The sequence below is a fragment of the Aethalodelphis obliquidens genome, unplaced genomic scaffold (assembly GCF_003676395.1).
Source record: "Aethalodelphis obliquidens isolate GAN/ISIS:26980383/991018 unplaced genomic scaffold, ASM367639v1 scaffold12, whole genome shotgun sequence".
NCBI lineage: Eukaryota > Metazoa > Chordata > Mammalia > Artiodactyla > Delphinidae > Aethalodelphis > Aethalodelphis obliquidens.
This window is the reverse complement of record NW_020837956.1, coordinates 21,989,674-22,016,911: the sequence shown is the minus strand read 5'-3', so window position 1 is coordinate 22,016,911 and position 27,238 is coordinate 21,989,674. Positions and strand designations below refer to the sequence as shown.

Here is a 27,238-nt window from a genome sequence, read left to right as displayed (position 1 = left end):
CCTCAGAGTTATTAAACCTCTCTAGTTAACCAGTCTTGGAAAAAGCACTGCTGTGATAACCTTCCCTGAACTGCTTCATAGGTGTCTGGTGAGAATGAATAAAGTTTCATAATAGTAGTTAATTCTTTTGCTTTTCTCTCTTTTATCGTATTATATCACTTTCTCCTAATGCATTTTCATTACTCTTTTCTATGTTAGTATATTATGTGTCCTGTACCTATTCTTCTTGACCATCCACATTTCAGATTTCCTCTTTCATGTATTACCAAAAATAAGCAGAATAAGAACTTTGTGCACAGAGAGAGAAACTTATTTTTCTTCTTTTCATAAAGAGGCCTCTTAATTTATGCTCTCTCACCCTTTCCTTGAGGAAGCTTTGGGTATTTTTCTCTATCTCCTACTCAGGAGAGTGGAAAACCCCAATATCCTGCATTGTTAGACTTGTTTTTAAAATATGCTTTAGTCTTAGGAAGTGATCCCAAAAATCTTGTATATCTTCAGGGTTCTCGCCTTTTAGGCCAAGTAGTTCAAAGCACAAATTACTTAATATGTAAAAGTGGTCAAGTAGCAGTAGTAGAGGAATTTTTATCACTGTAAGCATGTCTCTGCTTCCCTTGATGGGAATGTTTTTCAGCTAAATCATTTCCCAGTGAAGTCTGCATTGAATGGCCAAAGAGGTCAAATGCATTTGCATGTATTGGGAGGTTGTATTTAATGGAAAGGGACTGCTTGGCATGTCTTTACTATGCATTTAACAATTAGATTGAATCACTTGAAATGAATTCAAATTGGTAAGAGGTGTTTGCCAGCTTATATGCTTTCATAATTTAAAAAAAATTTGTGGATGTAAGCTTGTAACTTGTCACATAGCTAAAGAGAAATGATAGAATTAAGAGTTTAAATTGAGGCAGCTAAAGCTTTTTCTTTTTGTACTGGAACAAGGACTTGAAAGGAATACTTGACCAGGAAATGGAAGATTGTGTATTTTTCCTATTTATCAGTGTTTAATGATGATCTCTGAAGGAAATGCATAGCCAGCTATATAATGATCACTTTAAGTTCTATACTGTGTTGTTATATCCTTCTGTGGTCTTGAGTAGCCCCAAAGGACCTCAGGCTCTTGACGTCCAGAGGTTTGCCTGTGAGGACTTTGTACTCTTTCTGTCCAATCACTTCATAGCAAGGGCCCTCTGTCCTTCAATGTAGGATGCTGAAGCTCTTACTTTTTCCTCTGTTCATCAGTCTTCATTTGGATATCCCTTAAGACCTACCTTTCCTATAAGTTTAGTGGTGTCTCCATTGTCATTTAGTCCCTAAATCAACCCACGCAGTGGAGCAAAGTAATTACCATCCTTTTAAAGGATGCATTTCTTTACCTTTTGTTTGTTTTCTTTTGATAGAAGACTTTTCTGGTGAGATTGATCATGATATTAATGAATGTGTCAACATTTGGAAGATCTGTATAACTCAGTGAATCAGTATTTTCTAAATGATCAATGCATGATACAGAGTCATACACGAGTAAAAGCTTCATTTAAAGTATAGGATAGACAAATGGAATTTAGGGTAAGAGTATGAAGTGTTTATTAATATAGTTTTATCCTACTGTATAACACAGGGAACTACATTCAATATCCTGTAATAAACCATAATGGAAAAGAAAAAAAAGTAGTTTTAGATTCCACATTGCAACTAACCTTTAAGAAACTGCCACTTGTTGAGTTTTGGTGTAGTATCAAAGAAGAAGATCCAGAATTATTTGAAAAGGCTATTAAAATACTCCTCTTTTTTCAAAGTACATATTTGAATGAGGTTGGGTTTTCTTCATATACTCCAGCCAAAACAACATATTGCAACACTGAATGTAAGAGCACATATGAGAATCCAGCTCTTTAATTAAACCAGACATTAAAGAGATTTGCAAGAATATGAAACAATGCCATGCGTTTCATGAGTTTTTGGGAAAATACAGTTTTTTCATTAAAAAATGTTTTTATGTTAACATGTAGTAGGATTGTTATTTTAAAATGAATTAATAAATATTAAAAAGTTTCTCAGTTTTCATTTTTAATATAGTAAATGTAACCCATATAATTCATATATATAGAAGCTCCTTGGGGTCCTCAATACTTGTTAAGAGTGTAAAAGGTTCCTGAGACTAAAATGTGTAAGAACCTCTGCTGTGGTGCTTAGGCAGGGACTTGGAGTCAAATTGCTTAAGTCTGAAACCTAGTTTTATTGTTTAATAGCTCTGTGACCTTGGGTGAGATACCAAACTACTTTTGGCCTCAGTTTCCTCACCTATAAAATGGTATAATAATATAACATAGGTTGTCATAAGGATTAACTTGAATATATGAAAAGTTCTTAGAACTTCTATAGTACTCAGCAAGCTATATAATTACTACCTGTTGAACATTCGTAATGTATTGCTGTTTTCCTTTATAGGTGCTAAATTTCTAGATTGCTGGAGATTGGGTGTTTTGGGGTATTGGCCTGGTCTGTTATCAGTAAAGTCCCTGATATCCTTAACTTCTCTACCCCTTTTTCTTCTAAGTCAGTGGTTCTCAACCTTTGCTACATGTTGAATCGCCTGGGGAGCTTTAAAAAACAAACAAACAAACCCCATTACCCAAGATGTACTCCAGATTAACTCAGTTAAACCAGAGTCTGGAGGTGGGCGTAGGGCCCAAGCATTAGTATTTCTAGGTGATTCCAGTTTGAAGATTGATGACCACCACTCTAAAGCCTGAGCATTCAGACCCTCTACCCTGAGATTCTGTCTTTCCTTGCATGTTCTCAAGCAAATTGTAGCTGATTTCTCTCTCACCTCTTGTATCACTGAACTTGGAGGGGTGGTAGGTGTTCATGCTCCTCAGTGCTGCTGCCAAGGAAACGTCATTCCCTCTTCCCTGACCCCACCCCCAGCCTTGAAACTCAGGCCCTCAGGCAATGGGACCCACCACCCCCTCCTTGTTGTTATCTAGAGACATTCTTTCAAGATTTTAGCACATGGCTCACTGTCATTTTCTCAGCACTATTGCTCTTGCCGTGACTCCGGGTGATTTAATATTCATACACATGCTCCTTCCAACACGCAGGCCTCTCAGTCCCTGACTTCCTTTCCTCTGGTGGTCTCGTCCTTCCTTCACCTCCTCAGCCAGGCACATGCTCGGCCAAGGCCTCATCAGTACCGCTGTAGATCACCTCCATCATCTCAGCTGCAAACATCCCATTCTCTGACCACGCCTCGTGTCTTTCCTCTTTTTAGCATCTCAACTCCAACAATTCTTCCAGCTCACCAGGACCATGGGTCCTACCACCTTTTCACTAACTCTCACTTCCCTTACGAACTTACTTTGCGTTTTCCTGGCTTAACGTCAGTGGTCCATAATTATGATCATTCTTTTGCAAACCCTCTAAGACCTCTTGCCCCTCTTTCTTTTGTACTTACCTGTCAAAATCCCAACCTTTGTTAAATCCAGATTCCTCCCACTCCACATTGCACCCAGGCAAGGGAATTTATGCTAATTGGTCTCACTTAAAACTCATACCTCTAGGGCTTCCCTGGTGGCGCAGTGGTTGGGAGTCCGCCTGCTGATGCAGGGGATGCGGGTTCGTGCCCCGGTTCGGGAAGGTCCCCCATGCCGCAGAGCGGCTGGGCCCGTGAGCCATGGCCGCTGAGCCTGCGTGTCCGGAGCCTGTGCTCCGCAACGGGAGAGGCCACGACAGTGAGAGGCCCGCGTACCGCAAAAAAAAAAAAGTCATACCTCAAGCTCAGTGGGGCTTTTGGTGCTAATTGGAACGCCTCCTCCATTTCCCCAGTCCATTTATTCCTCCCCCATTTCCCCAGTTCATTTATTGTTTATTGCTCTAAATGACTATTTCACACCTTCTTCTTAAACTTCCCATATCCCCTCCTTCTTCCTCACTCTCAGCTGATGACCTTATTTTAAGGAGAAAACGTAAGCTCCCGGTAGAGAACCACCACGAGCTCTTATCAGCACTTAGGGCAGCCTGCCTGCATGTGTACTCCTAAGCTGGCCTCTTCTCCTGTACCTACGGATGGACTCCCTGTGCTCATTGCTAGGGCAACCCTCTTGGAGATCCCATCCCTACCTCCCTAATCGTCATCTTCTCTGGTGGAACCTTGCCCCACCTCCCTTTACATCAGCACGTTCCCCCCTCTATGGGGATATTCCATCAAGCTGTAAACATCTGAGCACAACTTTTTCTTGACCCCGCATCTGCCTCTGGTTACCAGTTTGAATTGTCTGTATTAGCTGTCTGCAGTTTCTTTCTACTCATCCTATCTTTAAACCTCCACAGTCAAGCTTCTGTTTCACCAAAGTAGCACTTGCTGAGCAAACTGTTGACCTGTGTCAATAGACCCAGCAGTCAATTGCCAAGCCTCATGTCACTCTCAACACCATTTGACCCAGCCGATCACTTCCCTTTTGAAGCCCTTCCTTCATCACTTTTCAGGGATGCATGCTTTATTTTTCTCGGTAGCATTTATTACCATCTGATATTGTTTATTATTTATTTTGGCCCACAAAAATGTAAGCTCCTTTAGCAAGGACTTGGCTTGTTCCTGTCACTGCCTAGAACAGTGGCTGATACAGAATAGGTACTTGATAAGTATTTGTTGAATGAATGAGAGCTTAACAGCTACTATATACTTACCAGATCTTTCCCAGCTCCTTTCCTGGTCATAAGCTATCAGAGCCATTCCCTTCTTCTTTTTCTTTGAACTTTGCATTTCCTAATTGTATTTTCCCTCATCTCTACTCCATTCCTATCTTTTTCAGGCTGAACCACCACCATTGTGCTTATATTTTTGTGGGGTGCTAATGTTTACAGAGCATTTATTTATGTCTGGAATTACAGATGCACATGGTCTGTGGATCTGAGTTGAATGACATTAGCTTTTATGCTGAATTTAGGTGCAGAGGGAAAAAAATTAAAATTATGAAAGACTGTGAAACAAATTCAGTCTTCCAGGGCTAAAATTATGGTCTTCTAGGATGTTTAGGTTTCTTGTTTTGTTACTACTCTACTTTACACATTACTGTTTCTGCCTACCCACGGTGGAATTCTCCTTGATTTTCTGCAAGAATTTTTAGAAGGCGGGAAAAATCACCAAGCCCAAAAGACCCTTCTAACTTCAGCTCTGAGTTTATCGTAAATTAAGAGTAGTCTGTTTCTCTATTAGACTGTTGGTGGGAATGAAAATTGGTTCAGCCACTATGGAAAACAGTATGGAGGTTCCTTAAAAACACTAAAAATAGAGTTGCCATATGATTCAGCAATCCCACACCTGGGCATATATCCAGAGAAAACTCTAATTTGAAAAGATAAATGCACCCCAGTGTTCACAGCAGCACTATTTACAATAGCCGAGACATGGAAGCAGCCTAAGTGTCTGTTGGCAGATGAATGGCTAAAGAAGATGTGGTACATATATACAATGGAATACTACTCAGCCATAAAGGAGAATGAAATAATGCCATTTGCAGCTACATGGATGGACTTAGAGATTATCATACTAAGTGAAGTAAATCAGAAAGAGAAAGACAAATACCATGTGATATCACATGTGGAATCTAAAATATGATACAAAGAAACTTATTTACAAAACAGAAACAGACTCACAAACATAGAAAACAAACTTATGGTTAACAAAGGGAGAAGGGGGTGGGAGAGGGATAAATTAGAAGTTTGGGATTAGCAGATATATATTTTATGTATATATATATAATATATATATATAAAATAGATAAGCAACAATCCTACTGTGTAGCACAGGGAACTATATTCAACATCCTGTAATAAACCATATGGAAAAGAATATGAAAAGATTATATATACATATATGTTTAGCTGAATTCCTTTGCTGTACAGCAGAAACTAACACAACATTGTAAATCAACTATACTTCAGTAAAAAAAAGAGTAGTCTGTTTCTCTTAGATTTTCATTATTCTTTTTCTCTATATTGATGTGCTAATATGATACTGGATTTGTGTGAAAATGCATTTGTTACTGGTCTTTTATTTTTGGCTTCTACAGAACCTTGCCTCCTGGAATCCATCAAATCCTGAATGTCTCTTACTTGTGGTGAAGGAACTTGTGCAACAATATCACCAATTTCAATGCAGCCGCCTCCGTGAGAGTTCCCGCCTCATGTTTGAATACCAGACGTTACTGGAAGAGCCGCAGTATGGAGAGAACATGGAAATTTATGCCGGGAAAAAAAACAGCTGGGTAAGGTTTTTTGAGAATGGGAGAAAAAAGGTCACTTTATCTGTAATAGAATAAAATAATCAATTCAGACATTCATTAATAATAAATCCTGGCCATTTCCTTAGATAAACATGATTTAGGTTGCCCGTGTACTTTCTCAGTCTCACATCCGCAGCCCCTGACTTCTGAATATCTGCGGCTGTGGATGTGAGACTCCAAATTTTACAAACTTCCCGGGCGATATCCTTGAGAAACCAGATAAACATTAATGTCTTTTCAAAACTCTGAATTATGAGACAGTATATAGTATCCCAGTCAGATGAGAGGGGTCGGTAACTCCGGAGGTAGCCAGCTTATATGGATCCTTTTATAATTTCTTTACATTGTATGATCCTTTAAAAATGCAAGTCAGAGTGTATCACTCCTTTGCCCAGCGCTTTCATATCCCTCTCTTCTTCTCTCATAGTAAAAGCCGCAGTCTTTCTAGAGGTGTAAAAAAGCTCTACGTGATTCCTGTCACCACCATCCTCCATCCATCATTCCTTCTCTCTCTTCGTCTCCCACTTTCCTGTCTAAAAATCATCAGCTCCAGCCTCTCTAGCACCCTTGCTGTGCTGCAGACACACAAGATATGCTCCTGCCCTAGGGTCTTTGCATAGCTTTCCCGTTGTCTGGCATATTTCCCCTGGATATTCACAAGGCTAATATCCTTCCTCCTTAATGTTTTTACGCATGTGTTATGTTCTCAGCAATGCCTATATTAATACCCCCATTCTTTTTTTTTTTTTTTTTTTTTGCGGTATGTGGGCCCCTCACTGTTGTGGCCTCTCCTGTTGCAGAGCACAGGCTCAACGGCCATGGCTCACGGGCCCTGCCGCTCCGCGGCATGTGGGATCTTCCCGGACCGGGGCACGAACCCGTGTCCCCTGCATCGGCAGGCAGACTCGCAACCACTGCGCCACCAGGGAAGCCCCCCCCATTCTTTTTAAACAACTTTTTTTGGGTATAATTTTGATACCATAAAGTAACTGTTTTAAGTGTAAAGTTTAATGGTTTTTAATAAATTTGCCAAGTTGAGCAACCACCATCAATCCAGTTTTCGAGTGGTTCCATCACCCCAATAATATCCCTCATGCCCATTTATAGTTAATCCTATTCCCACCCCCAGCCGCAGGCAACCACTAAACTAGTTTCTGTCTGTATAGATTTTCTTTTCTGAACATTCATGCACGGGCATACTTGGGAAGTATTGCGGGTTTGGTTCCAGACCACTGCAAATAAGCAAATATCACAATAAAGTGAGTTACACGAATTTTTTGGTTTCCTAATGCATATAAAAGTTATGTTTACACTACACATAGTGTAGTCTATTAAGTGTGCAATAGCATTATTTCTATAAAAAACAATGTACATACCTTAATTAAAAAGTACTTTATTGCTTAAAAAATGCCAAATATTGTCTAACAACACAGAATGTTTACAAACCTCCAATTTATAAAAAATGGAATATCTGAGAAGGACAGTAAAACGAAGCACAATAGAATGAGGTATACCTGTGGTGGAATCATACAATATGTGGTCTTTTATGACTGGCTTCTTTTACCTTACATAATGTGTGTGGGGTTCATCCATGTTGTAGCATGTGTCAGTACTTCATTTCTTTTTGTGGCTAAGTAATAGTCCATTTGATGGGCATACCACATATCCATTCACCAGCTGATGGGCATTTGGGTTGTTTCTGCTTTTTGACTGTTATGAATAATGCTGTATAAACATTCATGTGCAGGTTTTTCTAACATCTCTTCTTAAAATTGTAACTTGTACACCCTCCCCCCTCCCCCGACCCTGACCCTGCTCTACATTTTTTTTTGCATCTCTTTTTAACAAACTATATAATTAACATGTTGTATTAGTTATATGTTGCCGCATAAAATAATCATACCAGAATTTAGTGGCTTAAAGCAGTAGCATTTATTATCATAAATTTTGTTTGCCAGGAATCTGTGTAGTCCCTCTGTTTGAGGGTCTCTCACAGGCTGCACTCAAGGTACTGGCCAGGGCTGTAGTCACTCAAGGCTCAACTGGAGAGGGATCCATTCTAAGTTCATTCATGTATTTCTTGGTACCGTTCAGTTCCCTGTGGGCTGTTGACCTGAGGGTCTCAGTATAGTGCTGCCTGTTGGCTGGAGGCTGCCCTCAGTTCCTTGCCTCTTCTTAGGGCCTCTCCACAGGGCAGCTCATAAAATGGCAGCTGGCTTCACCAGAGCGAGTAAGCAGGAGTGAGTATGTGAGCAAGACAGAAGTCACAGTCTTCATAACCTAATCTCAGAAGTGACATCTCATCAATTTTGATGTATTCTGCTTGTTAAGTCCAGTCTACACGCAGGGGAGGCATTACGTCAGAGTGTGAATGCCAGAGGCCACTGGGAGCCTACCACACTTATTATGTTTATTGTTTGTTTGTCTCTCCCCAGCGGAATGTAAAATTCCACCAAGGCCAAGATCTTTGTTCCATTCACTGGAAATACAGTAAACGCCTAGAACAGTGCCTGCCATATTGTTTACATTCCGTAAACATTTGTTGAATGAATTAATTAATAAACTCTAGTTTATTTAAGCACAGAATAAGTTTAGGTTCCCTTCTCTGTGTTAATTCTTTTAGATTTCACTTCGTCTTTCTTTTCTGAGGTTAAATATACCTTTCCCCTTTTGTTCTTCAGCTCTTTCTCAAAGGACATGTTTTCCAAGGTTTTATACATGATTAATGCCTTTGAATTAGTAGGACTAAAATTAACCCTTGTTACAAATCATCCTGTGTTCGGTTCAAGGTTTTTTTGTTATTTTGTAAATTTATTTTGCTTATTTTACTGTGGTAAAAGACAAAATGAAATTTACCGTCAACCATCTGTAAGTACACAGTTTAGTAGTGTTAAGTATGTTCACGTTGTTGTGCAATAGATCTCTAGAGCTTTTGCATCTTGTAAAACTGAAACTCTACCAATTTAAATGCTAATTCCTCTTCCCTCCAGCCCTTGGCAGCTACCTTTCTACTTCCTGTTTCTATGATTTTTGACTCCTTTGGAGACCTCATATAAGTGCAGTCGAACAGCATTTGTCTTTTTGTGATTGGGTTATTTCGCTTAGCATAATGTCTTTGAGGTTCATCGTTTCATCCATGTCGTAGCATGTGACAGGATTTCTGTCCTTTTTAAGACTGCCTGGTATTCCATTGCATGCATATGCCACATTTTGTTTATCCATTCATCCATCAGTGGACATTTGCATTGCTTTCACCTCTTGGCTATTGTGAATAATGCTGACTACACATGGGTATGTACAAAGATCTTGCTTTGAATTCTTTTGAATATATCCCCCAGAGTAGGATTGCTGGATCATATTGCTAATTCTATTTTTAATTTTTTTTGTGGAATCTCTGTACTGTTTTCCATAATGGCCTCACCATTTTACATTTCTACCAGTAGTGCAGAGTTCAAGGTTTTAAACTATTGTTTTGAAACTTTAATCTGTTCGTGTGGATAGTAAGGAAAACTTTATTAAACTTAGTGTATCCTCTAATCCCAACATTTTTCTTATTAAAAAATCAACTTAGTTGTCCTCTCAAAAGAGGTGTTAGGTTAATTTGACATGACTTCTTGGTGAACCTGTCTGTGTTGTCTTTAGTGCCGATAGATTCCTTTAAAGACATGATTGGAATCACTGTCAAGCTAATTGGTCTTTAGTTTTTAGGATTTTCCTTCCCTCCTAATTCCCCCTTTTAATATTAAGGCTGAATTTAGGTATATCCAGTTTTATGGTACCATTTCTGATCTAAGAATTTTAAAAATTATGTTCATTGGCTCAGCTAATACTTGAGATATAGTTCTTCTGAGTGTAGAAGTTTAAATTCATTTAAAATAGCTAGGTAGTTTGAATTTATAGTATATTTAAAACTTCTCATTTAATGTTATTGATTCTCCATTCTTTAAACCTACTGCTGCTACATTTGCCCCAGTTTATTTTGATATACTGTTAAGTAATTTGTAAGCATTAGGGCAATGATTATGGACTTAGGGGAAGTAAAGAAACTGAGAATCCTGTAACAAGGCAAGGTGGACAATTAGAGGTTAAGCTTGCAGCTGACCAGCCCTAGGGAGGGCCCAGTGGAAGCAGGAGCCGAGACTCTAGAAGTAAAAATATAGGCATGTGAGTTAGTTCCTGGTCTAGAAACAGGGCATAAAGGTGAGTCTTGCAGGATGAAACACATTTGAGCATGGCATGCTGGTTCAGGAATATGTTAAAGGACAGCTTGCTAATGGAATACAAATCCAGACCAAGAATTTGGGTGACAAACACGGGACCCTAGCAGAAAGAAAGCAGTTTGGTTTTGAGCCAAGATTTTTTGAATCAGGGACTGTAATAGTTTCCTATTGCTGCTGTAACAAATTGCCACAAACTTGGTAGCTTAAAACAACACAAATTTATTATCTTACAGTTCTGGTGGTCAGAAGTCCGAAATGGGTCTCCCTGGACTAAAATCAAATTATCGTCCAGGCTGCGTTCCTTCTGGAGGCTCTAGCGGGGGACTGTTTCAGGGCACTGAAGAAACTGGCTGATGTGCTTCAGAGATGTTATCTTTGAGAAATTATGGGGAAGCAGAAAGGTCCTAGGGATTGTAGAAAGCAAAAACATTCTGGAGATTTTTGAAAGAAATTACACTCAGGTCTTTAGGTGGATGATTTGCATACATTTAAATAAGAATGCAATAGTCAGTTGGAACAACAGCTGGGTAACTAAGAAACAGTCATGGCAAACTTACTTTATCCTTTTAAGGAAGGTGAATATTATTGACTTAGATTATCTAATTTTCAGTAAAACATTCAGTTGTTCTCCCTTAGTATTCTACTGACTGTGGGCTCCTTTCTTAGTTGTCTGAATCTATGGAAGAGCTCCACATAAAAGATTGGCTATACCTTTTGTCAGCCATCAGGTGTTTGTGGAATGTCACAGGGCTTCTCCTTTGACCCCGTTTCATTGTTTTATTAGGTTATTGAAAGGCATGCTTTTCAGTTTTTCTGATAACACAGAGCTTGAAAAGATATATGAAGAACTACAGAATCAATATTTAAAATTATTTTTATAGTTATATGCACTGGAATGCTGCACCATACCTATAAGATATAATTTAGTAGGGCTAAGCCGGTATAGGACTGATATGGAAAGTCTGCTATGCTAGTTGGAGTAAAAAAAAGCAGTCCTGGCTTTTGCTCTTGAAGGTGTTAGAATCCAGTTAAGTCTCAACACATATTTGTAAAAAATGAAATAGCAATGCTGAACAGATTATCTCAGATGGAATGGACTGCCTGTACATGAATTCAGAAGAAGAGCCAATCACTGAGAAACGGAGTGACTAAGTAAAGTCTTCACTGATGAGCCAGAACTGACCTAGGTCCTAAAGGAAGGTGGACGTAGACAGCACTATAGGAAGAGGAGGTCAGGGGGTTATATGGTTGCAGAAAAACTTAGAGGCATAGCATACGTGGGGGACAAGAATTATAAGCATACATATGACTGTTTTACTGATTAGTAAATCATATCTATTATGTCTTTTTGGACTATTGAAGCAAGAGGACATTTTAATATGAAAGAAATTGATACAGGAAATAAAATATGAAAATTAATATATTCTCTAAATAAAATATTATGAGTCAATTTGTTCTTCCTGGGCTAAATGTGAATCCATGTATTTTGATTCTCCTGATTCCACTAGTCCATCTGATAAATATTTTCTGTAATGAATCCAAGACTGTGCATAATTATTGAACACCTTTGGATTACAACATCCTGTGTTCATTTGAGAGGATGGTGACTTTTTGTTTTCGTCTTTGCATCACAGAGTTTTTCTTTCTGAAACATGTGTTTACATTCTTAACCTTCCATTTCTGCTCTAAAAGTAAGAGGCTTTTAAAAACCTGCTTTTAAAAAATGCCTCTTCCATTTTACTGTCAGCTGGCAAAAGGAAAAATTTAAAAACCATGTAGTAGAAAGAGGGAGAGGGCTCTGATCTCTTGTCAGCCGTCTGACAAGCGTATTCATTTGAAATACAGTGCTGCCTCCACACCACTGAAGACACTCTTCTTTTTCCTCCTCAATTTCCAGTTAGAGGATTTCAGCAAGTGCACATTTGAAAGTAAACATTAAAAAAAAAACAAACAAAAAACCAACACAAACTCTTTATTAATTCTTTACCATGGTCTTTTTATGAAGTCATCTCTCTTATTGCTTTGTCCATCTCCTTTAGTAAGTAGAGTTTTGAAGATTGTATTCTTAGTCTATGCTGGTTTTATAATTTTTAGTAAACACCAATTTTTTTTTTAGTTGGGAGAAAACAGATGATACATTGGGATGCAAGCTTACCTGTTCAGAATGAACAATTCTAATGTACCTGCATGATCAGAATCATTTTTAAAAGATATATTAAAATATTTAATTTTAAAAGATATATTAATTAGTTATAGATTCACAAGAAGTTGCAAAATAGTACAGAGAGGCCTTGTATACCCTAACCTGGTTTCTCCCAGTGGTTATTTTTTACATAACCAAGAGATTGACATTGGTACAATGTATGTGTATGCCATTTTATCACATGAGTAATTTCCTGTAACTACCACTGCAATCAAGATACAGATTACCACAAAGATCTTCCTCCTGCTACTTCTTTGAACAGAGTTATTAAGATTAGAATTTTAATTTCAATGAATGTCACAATGTAAGCTATAGGTGTTAAAATTGTATATACTGTTTTGCTACAACATATCAAGATAAAGGTACATTATAAGTTTTCTCAATGGGTAGAACCTAAGGTCTCACTTTATATTGTATCTGTCAGCTGCCTTGTCAGCATTTCCTGCATGTGTCTGTTATAGCTAAAGAACCACAGTCTGTTAATGGTAACAGAGTGCAGTAAGCAAATTTGTGAATTTTTCTTTGGCCTTTTTTTTTTTTTTGTGGTACGCGGGCCTCTCACTGTGGTGGCCTCTCCCGTTGCGGAGCACAGGCTCCGGACGCGCAGGCCCAGCGGCCATGGCTCACGGGCCCAGCCGCTCCGCGGCATGTGGGATCTTCCCGGACCGGGGCACGAACCCGTGTCCCCTGCATCGGCAGGCGGACTCTCAACCACTGTGCCACCAGGGAAGGCCCTGGCTTTTGTTTTAATTCCCAGAACTCAAATTTAGTTTATCATCCCTAATATTTTGATTAAAGGCATTTGTCTTTCCTGTTGTGAAACGAAGGTTTTGAGATGTTCTAAAGCCACATATTTTACTTATTAATGATCACCAGTGGGTGATCTGTGAGATAAAACATTTTCTTAGAAACTGATTTTTTCCTTTTGTGGGCATTTTCTTAATAATGATAACATGTTGGAGAATGTGAAACAATTCCCCTTTTTTGTTGTACTTGACCACAAATCCCAGTAAGATTTTCAAAATTTATGGTTTATAAATTAAACTCTGGCAACATTTCAAAATATGAAAGGAGCCATTTCATGATAGCTCCTCATTTGAGTTAATGACTTGATGCTTCTGTCACCCCATCTTGCTGTGATATTACATTTGAAGGGAAAGTATATGAGCACTGTTAAAAGAAAAACTGAGACATATTAAAATTTTTAAGAGTTTATTTGAGCAAACACTGATGCAAGGTGGTTAGGAGCGTTCCACTGATAAGAGTTACAGGCAAGGTTTTTACAGAGAGGAGCTGGACGCAAAGCAAGGAAATTGATTGGCTAGAGCTGAAGTGGTTGCATTTTTTGGGAAAAACTAGTTGGCTGTTTGGGATTGGCTGTTCTTCTTAACCTTGAGCCATTTACAGGAATTGATTCTGGCTTAAGTTGGCTACCAAGGCATTAGAGCCGCCTCATTCTTATGGCCTCATTGCTTGATTACTTTTAGAGCAGTGTGCTTAGAGTGTAAGCTCTTCTAGGGCAGAGGCCATGTAGAAATGTGTTGGAGAGAGAAGTGATCTGGGAGGTGGGAGCTTTGGATTCTAATTCTATCATTAGTTGTATTTAAAAAATATTTATTTATTTATTTTGGCTGTGCTGGGTCTTAGTTGCGGCATGCATGCGGGATCTAGTTCCCCAACCAGGGATCGAACCTGGGCCCCTTGCATTGGGAGTGCGGAGTCTTACCCACTGGACCACCAGGGAAGCCCCTGTCATTAGTTTTTGTGTGTGTGTGACTAAAGCTTTTCCCTGTGTCACTTTGCTGGAGATAACTACTCTGTCACCCCAACCTTGACACAAAGATTAAATTAGATCCCCTGTGTGCGAAGCAAACAAAATTAAGCAAACGGTGGAGTTGTGTAATACAAAGTATTATTGCTATTATTATTAGCCTTCTTTTGTATATATATGAAGTAACTTATTATAGTAGCTGCTCAGTAAATGTAGTTCAGTGATTGTTCCTGTCTTATCTCTGAAACTGCTGTTAATCATAAAGTACCATATGTGGACCAGTAGAAGTTGATATCACCAAGGTGCAGATTAAGTATGGAAAACAAGGGGAAAGGGAGAGTTACTTTTTAAGGAGGGTGTCGCTTATCTTTCCAGGAGTAGTTTTCGTGGGGTTCTGAGGTTGGGGGAACAGATTTCAGGGTATCAGCAAGGGAAGTGGTGAAGACAAAGTAAAGGCAGTAAGTTCAGATAGTATTTGGAGGAAGAAGGAAAAAACATATTAGCTGCAAGAGGCATGGGTCCCATGTTCATTCCCACTAACCAGGTGACATTTACCAACCTTCCTGTCAGGAGTGTTCCAGGTTCATAGCATTTGGTAGCTCAGGTAGCTCTTCAGGTATTTGTGACGGGGAGTAACTAACTTAACATAGGAATTAATGTTAATGGAAAAGTATCTTGAACTGTGCTGTCCAAAACAGGAACCCCTGACTGTACATAAGTGACTGTTGAGCACTTGAAGTGTGGCTGGTCTGAACTGAGATGTATGCAAGTGTGAAATACACAGCAGCGTTCAAAGAATTGGCACAAAAAATGATCTTGTTAATAATTTTTTAATGTTGATAACATGTGGAAATGATAATATTCTGGATATATTGGGACATATTATTAAAATTAATTTCACCTGTTTTTCTTTATCTTTTTATTTTATTTTTTAAAAAGATTTATTTATTGTTTATTTAATGTTTACTTCTGGCTACATCGGGTCTTAGTTGTGGCACGCAGGATCTTCATTCAGGTGTGTGGGATCTTTCTTCATGGCACGCAGGTTTTCTCTCCTCTAGTTGTGGCGTGCAGGCTCCAGGGTACGTGGGCTCTGTAGTTCGCAGCACATAGGCTCTCTAGTTGTGGCACGTGAGCTCAGTAGTTGTGGCGTGCGGGCTTAGTTGCGATCTTATTTCCCTGACCAAGGATCGAGCCCAGGCCACTGCTGCATTGGAAGGCAGATCCTTTACCACTGGGCCACCAGGGAAGTCCCTCTTTATCTTTTTACATGTGGCTGTTAGAAAATGTTAAATAATCGCCAATGGCATATGTATATATGGCTCACATTTGTGTATTGCATTCCTTCTCTCTATCTCTCTGTCTCTTGGGCAGCACTGGTCTAGAATGGTGGGAGAGGAGGGCGAGAGTACTCAGAGAGGAATCAGAATAGCTGGAGGGGGTCTGGAAGTGGATGGCCTTTTCACCGCTGGCCACGAGGATGGAGTAGGTGTTCAGTGATGCCAGTCAGCCACAGGGAGCAGGGGATGCAGGGGGCTTCTCATCATCCCCCTTTAATTTATGCTACTTGGGAGTTATGCTCTGATGGCATTTGACCTGTGGCAGGGATAAACTTGTGGCTCTCCTTTGGGAGGAGTGTAGCATGGTAGTCAAATCTATAATAGTCACTTCTTGGAACTGTCCAGATTTGTTTGTTTGTTTTTGTTTTTAACCACATGGAACTATTATGAGTTGAGCATTATTTAAAATAAATGATCCCGTGGCAGAGGCTCTCACAATTTTATTGTTTGCGTAATGGAATTTGTTATATTGGATTTTGACCTGTATGTCAGTAGGAGTACTTAGGATCTTGGTCACAGTAGTTTATACCTCAGTTTTTTAGTTTATTCACTAAAAGTAGTGTGTGTGTGTGTGTGCGTGTGCGTGTGTGTGTGCACCTAAATTGCTTTATATCTCCAGACATTTAAAGTAAACATGATAGCTTTTCCAATCTTACTGACTTTTAAAAGGACCTTTATTACTGTTTTTTTTTTTAAAAATATAATACAAGCATCAGTAGAAAATTCAAGTTTCCTTTAGCAGCAGGGCCAGTCAAGTGGAAAAGACCTGGTTTTACGGAAACATTATGAAACACAGAGGGAATCCTTTGCCTGAACCTCGCACAGCAGCGTGTGAGGGAGGGCTGGAATGGTGCCGCTTACTTGCATTTGTGAAGCCACTTGTTTGTTCTGATTCTTGGGTGCCCCATTTTCGATGGTATTTAGTTGTTGGGAGCACCCCTTGCACAATTTCCTCAGCGTGAGGAGAACCTACGAGTCTCTCCAAAGGACCAGCTGAGTCTACTTTTTAAAGCCTTCTCTCCACGTAGTAAAAGGAAAAAGATGAAGAATCTTGTATTTGATGTGTTCTGTAAGAAAGCCCCTCATACTTTTTTAGGACTTTTGGGAAATGTACATATAACTCAACCCTGCCTCCCCCGAAGAGTTTCCTAGTTTTTCAGTTATTTTCAATGAATTTATGCTAACATTAACTTTTTCACTGTAAAAACTGTGGAAATAGTGTTGATTATATCAGGAGGCACCTAAGCCAAACAGAGTTCTTGCTTGGGATTTTGGAGTTAGTTCTGAGAGTGAGATTGGTCTTGTTATGGGTAGCTGGTCTGTAACATGTAACTCTAGGACCTTTTTTTTCTCATATTATTTAGTCAAAAGAATCAGAAAGTGGTAAATAGAAAGTAAGACAAAGCACAGAGAGAGCAGAGATAAGAGACAGAGAGAAAATTCTGGGGGCATTAGAGTCCTTTGAACTGAGGCTGGACTGCTTCTTTTTTTTTTAAACATCTTTATTGGAGTATAATTGCTTTACACTGGTGTGTTAGTTTCTGCTGTATAACAAAGTGAATCAGCTGTATGTATACATACATTCCCACATCTCCTCCCTCTTGCTTCTCCCTCCCTCCCTCCCTATCCCACCCCTCTAGGTGTGGGCTGCTTTTTTAATCTTAGATTCCCTGAGATACCGCATATCTTTTAAATAAATTCTCTTTTATTTGCTCAAGTTAGTTTGAATTAGAATTCTGTCACCTGAAACTAAGAGTCTTAACTTAGTTACCTCCGCATCCTGTAAATATCTCTCTCCAAACATCACACTGTAATATTTTGTTTGTCTAGTCAAGATAGACTGTATTTTGTTGGTCTTAAGATCTCCATTACCCAGCCTGGGACTTGGCATGGTAGGTGCTCAATAAATGTTTGTTGAATAAATGAATGAGTGCATGAATTATGAGCATCTCATTATACACACTTTTAATTTTACTTTTCAAATCCCTTAAAATTTCTTTGAGCGGGTAATATGTTCATAGTGTTCAAAATTAAAGTGTATTAAAAGATATATAGTGAAAAGTCTCCCTCCCATCACTGCCTTGTGTCCACCCAAATCAAACCACCTTCCTTTGCTTCTCCCACCTCAGATAAGCACTGGTGTAGCTTTTACCTATTGTAGTTTTTCAGAGTTTCTTTATGCACATATAAGCAAATGGTAACATATAGTACATACTTTTTATGGAAATGATAACATATATACTCTGTTTTGCACCTTACTTTTGACTTAATATAGCTCAGAGATTTTTTTCCATATAAGCGTTCCTTTAAAAAATAATTGTATATTATTACACTGAATAATTGAACCGTAATTTATTTAATTTGAATTCTGTTGTTGGGCATTAAAGTTGTTTTTAATCTTTCGCTGTTACAAGTAAGACTGGAATAAATAATCTTGTACATGTCACTTTGCAGGTGTTCCAGTATGTCTGTAAGATAAATAACTAGAAGTGGAATTGCTGGATCAAAGATTATGTGTGTTTATAATTTTATCACCAGAATGCCCTCATAATGTTTATACCAGTTTATTAACCCAGCAGCAATATATGAGAGTGGTTGTTTCTCCACAGCAGTGCCAATCATAAATCAAACATATTTGCAGGTTTCTGTCAGGTTCCACTTTGCATAATGACTGGGTAGCTCCTATTAGACTAATCCATCCACAGATATAAAGCCATGTGCCTCAGGGCACTGGAGAGTGATCAAAAGCAGCAGATACTAGATGGGGGTTGATACTTAGAAGGGAAAGCAGAGCTTATGGGACAAAATCCAAATGTTTAACATGCGTGAAAGAAAGCAGGAAAATATTTGATTAAATAATGCCCAGATATTTCCAAATACGGTGGAAGACATACATTTACAGATTCAAGAATCTCAACAAACCCCAACCAAGACAAATGCAAGGAAAAAACAAGGCACATCATAGTCAAAATACTGAAAACCAAACATAAGGAGAAAATTTTAAGTGACCACAGAAAATAACACTTTATATGTAGGTGAAAATTATTTGTGTCACTACGAACTGTTCATCAAAAACAGTGGAGGTGAGAAGACAGTGCAGTGATATCTTTAAAATGCTGATAGATTTCTGCCAATCTGTTTGGTGGAAAATGATGTTCAATTTAGTTTTAATTTGTATATTTTTGATATGAATGAGGTTTAGAGTATTTTCATGTGTTTAAGAGTCATTTGTATTTCTTTCCTGTTTATCCTTTCCTGTTATTCTCTTGGGCTTTAAATCTCTTTTTCATTAAGAGCATTAGCTCTTTGTGATGGAGTTGAAAATATACTTTCCTCAGTTTGCCAGTTGTCTTTTAACATTGCTGGTGGTGTTTTTTTGCCATCCAGAAAATTTTTATGTTCAGGTAGTCAAGTTTATCTATCTTTTCCTTTGTGGCTTCTGAATTAGAAAGTCATTCTCCACTGCAAGGTTTTATAAAGACATTCATCAATGTTTGCTTCTTTGCAGTTTTAGTTTTTACACTGAAATTCTTAATCCACTTGGACTTTTTCCTTATATATGATGTGAAATATGGATCTAAGTTTTATTGAGTCCTTTATGGCTCCAGTTGTCCCACACTATCAATCACGCACTGAATCTTTTTGGGCTTATTTCTGGACTTACTTCCTGTTGCATTAGTCTGTCTGTTGATATAACACCAGTACTATGCTGCTGTAATTACTGTGTGTTTATATGATGCTTTGTTATCTGGGGTAACTAGCCTCCTCTCATTGCTTTTCTTCTTCACAGTTTTCCTGGCTGGTATTAATTGTCTATTTTTCCACATGGTCTTTTGACTCGGCTTTTTAAAGTTCCCTCAAGTCATGAGCCCCAAAGCCTGAACAGGCCAGGTCTTCTTGAAAATGCTCTCAGAGCACTCTACCCTTTCATGGGTAGTATTTTTCACAGGTTGTAATTTATAGGAGTGTTATTTTGGATTAATGTCTGACTCACTCACTAGACCGTAAGCTCCAGGAGGGAGGGCAGGGATCGCGTCTCTTTTACTCACTATATTTGCAGTGCCTCGTATAGGGCCTGGCAGATTTTAGGCTCTTAATCTACAGTAATGAATGGATGAATAAATTTTAAGTCTTAAGGTTGAGTTCTGACTCTTTATTACTCTCTCAACGACTGCAGGCAGGTTTCTTGACTAAGCCTCAGTTTTCTCATTTCTAAAATAGGTATAAATGAATTATATCTGCTGAACAGAGTTTGGGAATAATTAAATGATATATCTTAGAAAACATTTTTGTGAAGTGTGAGATGTTCTAATCAGACTAACTTTGGCTTTCCTTCTCACATGTGGTAGATAATTACGTGTTTAACAAGGAGCATCCTCCAGATTTAGGCTATTGGTTGTCAGAGTCTATTTAAAGAATCATCCCTACCAGGCTGTCCAGCTAAAGTTATAGCCACTGTTGAGTATTTCTTAGCTTTTAGCTACCTAAGCAGTAAGAGCAGTCAGTTTCAGATGACAGCTTGTTTGTTGACAGCGAACAGTCTCTAAGAAAGGAAATAAAATTTCCCTTTGCAGAGCAACCTGGGTTTGGAATCCATTCTGCACAAGATGTCTACCTGTCACTTCTGAAAGGAGAAGAGAACTATGCCACAGCTGCTATTACCAGAAGAAAAGCTGAGACTTAATAAATTGCCAAAACTCCATGTTGTTATTTTAAGTTACTTGCCAAGGTACTACAACTTGAAAAAGGAACGATGCACTTATTTATTGCTAATGCTGGGAAAATTGCCATTAAGGCAGTTGGCAGAACGGCTGACATTTTAACAGTCATAGGTCAGATAATCTTCTGCGTCTATCCAAGAGAAGATTTGACCAAGGATTGATAAAAAGAAAATCAAACGATTATGTTGACTTGGCTACATCTAAATGTCTCATTTTCGGCTTACAGGAAAGATTGCTATGGAAGCAATCTTTGACGTTGCAACAGAGTGGCAGTAAATTGCTTGAATAACTGTTGAAACTTCAAATATAAAAACAAAGGAAGGGTCACTGTCTGAGGGAGAACTCCAGGAGGATTTTTCACTTGTGTTTTGCTCCTCATATGATGTTTATGGCTCAAAATTTACATTGACATGTTTTAAATCACCATTTACTCAGTTTCACAAAAAAAGATTAGCTTATAGGTCACAAGGAAAATCAGTGGCAGAACTGAAAACGGAATTCTAGAACGTTAGTCTCCAACATTTCCAACGCTGTTAGAAACAAGTACTAAGTTTTCTTTATTCTCTCAAAGGCAAAATAAAGAATGTATAGTAGGCTTGAAAGTTGGAGATGATAAAGCACTTTTTATGGTTTCCAGTAGACCAAATTCTTTTCACACTTAAGTTTCTTTTATTTTGAATTTAGTTGTGTAAATCAGCCCATTGCTGATAAACACAAATTAATATTAGTCCTGAGATCAGCATTTCTCTTATTACAAATTTAGCTGTATAAATCAGTCTTTTGCCAATAAACATAAATTTATATTAGTTCTAGGATCAACATTTTGAGAAGGGATAAAGTAGGGATTGTCTGAGCATTTTTAAAAGAATGTTGGTCTAAAATAGCCAGTAGAATAAAAATACATTGTACAAACTAAAATAGGGCAAAAGAGCTACAGTGCAGTGCATGGACTAAAATAACTAGCAGTTCAAATGAGTCCAAGTGCTAAATATGTAATTATCTTTCCGACTACCTTATATGTACAAGAGCTGTTTTAATTTTTTAAATCTCACATTTCACTCCTTTTATTGTTGTTTTCAAAAATACACATTTTTTTGTGTATTTTTCACATCTTTGCTCAATTGTTACCTTGTCAGACTCCTCCGTGAAGGAGATAAATCCCTACCATTTGAGACTTTGAGCAAAGGAGGAGCATAATCTGATGAGTGTGTTGAAAAGACCTCTCGGCCTGTGGTGATGGGAATCAACTGCAAGTGAGCAAGGGCAGAAGCAGTTAGGGGTAGTTGCAGTCATCCAGGCTGGAGATAATAATGGCTCAGATCAGGTGGTTATGGAGGGGGTGAGAAGTGGCTGGACTGAGGATAGAAATTGACAGTGGAGTCAGTAGGATTTGCTGCCATTTGGAATGTGGAAGCAAGAGAAAGATAGGAATCAAGGATGACGCTGAAGTTTGTGGCCTGAGAGACAGAAAGAATGAAATTGCCATTCACTGAAATGAGGAATAAATATCAAAGGAAAAGCACAAAATCAGGATTTTGGTTTTCATCGTGGTAGTTGGATAAATGAAACCCAAATTAGGAAGAGGTCTGGGATGGAGATAAAATAGTTGGGAATTATCAGCATATAAATGGTATTTCAAGTCAAGAACCTGGATGAGCTCACCTGGGGGAGTGTAGATAAAGAAAAGAGGTGTTGGGGTTAAGTGCTGTACACTTCAGCGTTTAGAGGTTGGGGAGACCGGAGGGAGGGCCTGTGGAGAAGCAGAGAAGAGCCAAGAGAGACTGGGATCCTGGAAGTCAAGTAAAGAATGTTCCAGGAAAAAAGTGATCAGCTATGTCGGAATGCGGCTGATAGAACAGTAGTAATAAGATGAGGACTGAGAAATGACCATTGGATTTGGCAGTGGTGTGGTCATTGGTGACCTTGATGAGCTGTTTTGGTAGAGAGGTGTGGAGGAAAGGCTGACTGGGAGAGGGTTCTGGAGAGAATAATAAAAGAGGAAATGTAGACCTTGAATATAGACTAATTCTTTACAGGAGATTATTTTGTAAAGTAGAACAGAGAAATGAGATGGGACCTGAAGAGGGATATGAAGTCAAGAAAGACCTTTTTAATGATGTTTGCATGCTGATGGGAGTGAGTGGGTAAACAGGAAAAAATAGAGAAGATAGGAGAAGGAATGGAGGCAATTGTTGGGAACGTGTATTCTTTTGTGAGTGTTCCTCCCTCTATAGTACTGTATGCAGCACTAAAGGAAGACGTTTCTGTTCTTCCCAAACTCCTGCTGAGCTAGATGCTCCTCTTTAAGTTCCCATATAACTCTGTTGCTCCTATACTTAACCCTTTCAAAGTATGACTTCTTGTACTTAGGGCCAAAGAATCACACTTCACAGGATATGTTAGTCCTCTAGGAGCTTAACATTACACTAAAACCACATCTTTCTAGCAATTTTGGACTATAACAGAAGGTAAGAATTTTATTAGGATCTTTCACAAACCTCCTCCCGTCCACGATGACGAGCTGTTTATAGATCCTTAAGTAGCTCGTAACTCTTCTCTCAAGCGTTGAGTTGCAAGTAGCCTGCACGATTGGGGTTCCGTACTGTGTCAAGAATGATTCTGAGGTTTCTGGTCTGAGAGACTGAAAGAATGGAATTACCATTTACGGAAATGAGGAACAAATATCGAAGGAAGAGCACAGCTGCTCAGCTCTGAGGAGTATCGCTGTTTCTCACCGTTGGCATTCCTGGCCACCCAGTGACTGCTGGGACCTCAGCTTTGATTCTGTCCATTTGGTTCTCTCTTTTCTGCCTTTTCTGTCATGGGGTTAGGCTTGTGGTGATGAAGAAGTGCTCTGTCCTTAGCCAGAGGTTGATGTAAGTTAAAAGATGTTGTAAGCAGTAAAACAACACACAACTATGCAGATTATATTTATCATTTTAATCTTTTGAGCTCAAGGTTTATATTTCTGTTTGCATTTTCAAGGTTTTAGGTCAGAGTTTTAAAATTAGGGCCAGGACCTTGAAGCCAGTTGCTTGGGTGTTTGTAGAAAGGAGTGGTGGCTCTTGTGGAATCTTCTGTAAGAGGTGTGCCTGCCTCCTTATGTGCGTTCATCCACCCATCCATTAAAAACTATTTGTAAATGCCTGCTATGTTTAAAGATGCGTTATGGAGTTTAGGGTGCTCATTTTTTTAAGGGGGGTAGACAGTGGAGATTCAGGGAGCTGTCTAGTGGTCATAATATGAAAAAGGTGGAGACCCACTCTTTAGAGTAGCTCTAGATCATCCCCAGAGTTCTTTATTCAAACAGAATTTCATAATGACACCCAAGATGTCAAAATCCCAAGCTGCACTGCAGGCTTGCTGTCAGAGAGGCTGGAAGACCCAGGACCCCACCAGCTCAGCACCCCTCTTTGTTGCCTTTGCAGAGGTTTCTTAGAACCCCTAGGTGTCTGCATAGCCCAGTTGGAAAAACCCCTCCTCTAGACTATGCCAAAGTTTTTTAAAAAAATGTGATTCCTTAGCCTTTCCCATCATAAAAAAGAAAAAATATTATTATGATTTCCCATCGTCATAAATTGAGAGGGAAACTTTTTTCTTTTACATGAGTTTTCTCTCTTAGAAAAAAATAGAAGCTATTTTTTAAGCTTAGTTAAATGTTTTAAATCACCAAACCTCTGCACGTCTTTCCTATAGAGACTAGTTCATGGAAAGAATTACTGAAAAATTTTAGTTGATGATAATGATATTAGCAGATTGTCAAGTGATTAGAGTCTTATTTGGGGTACCCACTGATGTACTGCTTCATATGCGTGGGTCAAAGTTTGACCTTTGTTTTTACTTCCAGACATACTATAAAGGACGGTGATTTATGTCATTAGCTTATGGGTTATAAATATTAGTGAAGTGGTCTGAGTGCTTTAGTAAAGTCAGATGAATCGAATGGGCAGGTCTGTGCCTATTGTTTGGATTAAAAAAAAATCACACATTCATATATTCTTTTCATCCTTTTAAAAAACAAAAAGGTAATACTACTGCATTATAATTCTATTGCACATTTAAAATGCAGATTAAAAAAATTCTAATTGTGCTTTTTAGTAACTAATAATTTAATAGTGCTTTTTGATCCTCCCCTACTTTTTCAACCTTCTTTTCTTGCTTGATGTGAGGAAACCCAAATTGAAGATACCTGCAGTTCAAACAGGTTGAACTTGTGGCCTTGGCTGTAATTGTCACTTCACAATCTATTTTTTATTTTAATCTTATTATTAAACCTTTTTGTTCCCTGCAGACTGGTGAATTTTCAGCTCGTTTCCTTTTGAAGTTGCCAGTGGATTTCAGCAATATTCCCACATACCTGCTCAAGGTAAAAGTATATGATTATCAGTGTGAGAATGTAAATGAACTTTTTAAGTCATTATTTAACTCTGAATATTTGCATGGTTTGCCAGCATTTTGTTCAGATGATGAATTCTATTAAAAAATATATTACCTGAAGCTCCACTGAGTTACTGTTACCTAAAAGCTAAAATAGTAGCCCTAAGAATCATTTCAAAATGGATTTTTCCTTATAAGACAAAATTAGTAAAAGCAAATTAAACATTGGAACAAAACCTGCCTTTGGTTAATAATCTTTTGGGGATGAAAGACTCTCTTAGAAATTATCTTAACATGCATTCTGTCTTTAAGTAGGATTGCATGTTAACTGTGCTGTGCTAAAGGATGTTTCATTTTCTTTATTTATGTCGCAGTTGATCCCGGGCACCTTGAAAGTTGGACTGTCCTGGAGAGACCTAGAATTGAGCTAGGCCAGTGTGTATGGCATTCTTTAAGATATGATGCAGGCAACTTGTGGCTTGGGTGCAGCTACTTTGGGAAGGGGTCTGCAAAATGCTTTGTAGAGGAGATCCAGATCCACACTGGCTGTGGTTAGTGTGAAAAAAGCCTAAATGGACCAGGGAACCAGCAAGTTCTGAACAGGAAGCCTTAAGGCAAAGGCCTAAGTTTATCATAGATGTAGATTTGGGTCGTGATTTAAGGTATCGCCTCAGCCATCTTCAGCCTATGGTGATATAGCTTTGCTCTAATGTAAGAAAAATTTCTGCCTTCCAAATTTGATGTTGTTCAGAGAGTTAATGGTATTTATTACAGTGTAGTGAGAAGACAAAAATCCTTGTGCAAGTGTTCCTGCATATTATAGTAGTCATAAATAACATTAGATCTTAATCTTGATAATGACTGGAAATACAGTAGAGTCTGGAATATAAACTATAGACCATAGGAAAGATTAGGGAACACTTTATTTTTTTTTATACATTCTATCCAAGGGACTTATTAGTTTCTTTTCCCCTAAGTAGAACATGGGATTTTTGTGCCTCATTAAACTTTCATTTTTAGTTTCTAGTTGACTGTTTTCCCACTGTGTATCCAAGAGTTGTGACCTGTGATTACCAAGCATAATTAATTTGGTTTTAGCAATTACTTTGCTCTATTAGAATAGCAAGCAGTCTCTTTGGAAACTCTTAGATCACAGACTCATTGACCTCTATATGTCCAAGTAAAACTCTATTTCTGCTCATTTAAAACAAAATTCAGTAGTATATGAGAGTATATTATATAATCACTTTAATCCATAATTTACAGTTATAGTTCCTTTGTTTTGATCTGTTGGGCCTTTTCAGTTTGAATGGTTGTCCTGTTTGTTTGAACTTAGTGTTGTCTCTGCTCATGTTCTTGAAGGTCAAAGGAAAGAACATACTTCTTGCATCATAATCTATGTATTTTTTCCTCTTCAAAACCAAATTTCCGTATTTTCTATTCTAAGACTTCTAACTTGATTTCTATTCTAACTTCTAACTGTTTTGCCCTAACTTTCCTTGCCAGTCAGATAGGAAAAAGGTGGAACCTATTTGACAGAATTGGGAACCTCTTTGGCAGAATTGGAAAGCATTTTTCCCTTCCCAAAGTACAATGAAGTGATTTTTCTACTATAGATTAAATGCCTACCTTGCAGCACTAATGTCTTTCTGGACCTTTAGTTCCTGCAGAGAGTAAAAAATACAACAAGGATAAAAAAAGAGAAACTCTTATATAACACAAAACAACGGCAAAAAAATACCTACCTGCATGCCAGAAGTAATCCAGAATACCTACTGAGAGTTTTAAGATCTAAGTTCCTCAAGTTGTTGTATCATAATCTTAGGACATTTGGCTATATGCTTAAAACTAAGTTTGCATTAGGAACTGTTCTACATGTTATTTGCATTTGGATGCTCCTGATCTAATTACGTGCCTGCTGTCTGATAGTCTAAGTCCAAAAGTAACTTCCTCAAATTCCTAGGGTTAGGATGCTCTTCACAACATCAATGTAGTTTTGCCTCACCATCTCAAAGAAATGAAAGGTAAAGTAGAACTTTTAAATATTGAGATATCATGGAGTGTGACTACATATCCTACCCACTTGCTACCGTGAAATTTTATCACCCTATGATGAAGCCATCATTCACTCATAAGTTTATATTTCCAAGTGTACATGTTTTATCCACTAATGAAATTTTTCGATGTTAGAATGAAAAAGCCATTAAGTATTCAGTGATATGATTTTGCTTTATACTATACTCCAAGCATATATGGTTCTTTTTTTTTTTTTTTGGCTGCGTTGGGTCTTTGTTGCTGTGTGTGGGCTTTCTCTAGTTGTGG

The 27,238-nt window shown here is 38.3% G+C and overlaps 1 protein-coding gene across 4 annotated transcripts in view; it reads left to right on the top strand.

Annotated features, from left to right (window-relative positions):
- Positions 1-27,238, top strand: part of BABAM2 (BRISC and BRCA1 A complex member 2) — a 443,349-nt gene that overhangs the window by 132,200 nt on the left and 283,911 nt on the right. For all 4 annotated transcript variants that reach the window (XM_027113518.1, XM_027113517.1, XM_027113519.1 and 1 more), the window contains 2 exons: positions 6,072-6,266; positions 24,831-24,905. In XM_027113518.1, coding sequence (XP_026969319.1) covers positions 6,072-6,266; positions 24,831-24,905 — 270 coding nt within the window. The remainder of the gene's footprint in view (positions 1-6,071; positions 6,267-24,830; positions 24,906-27,238) is intronic.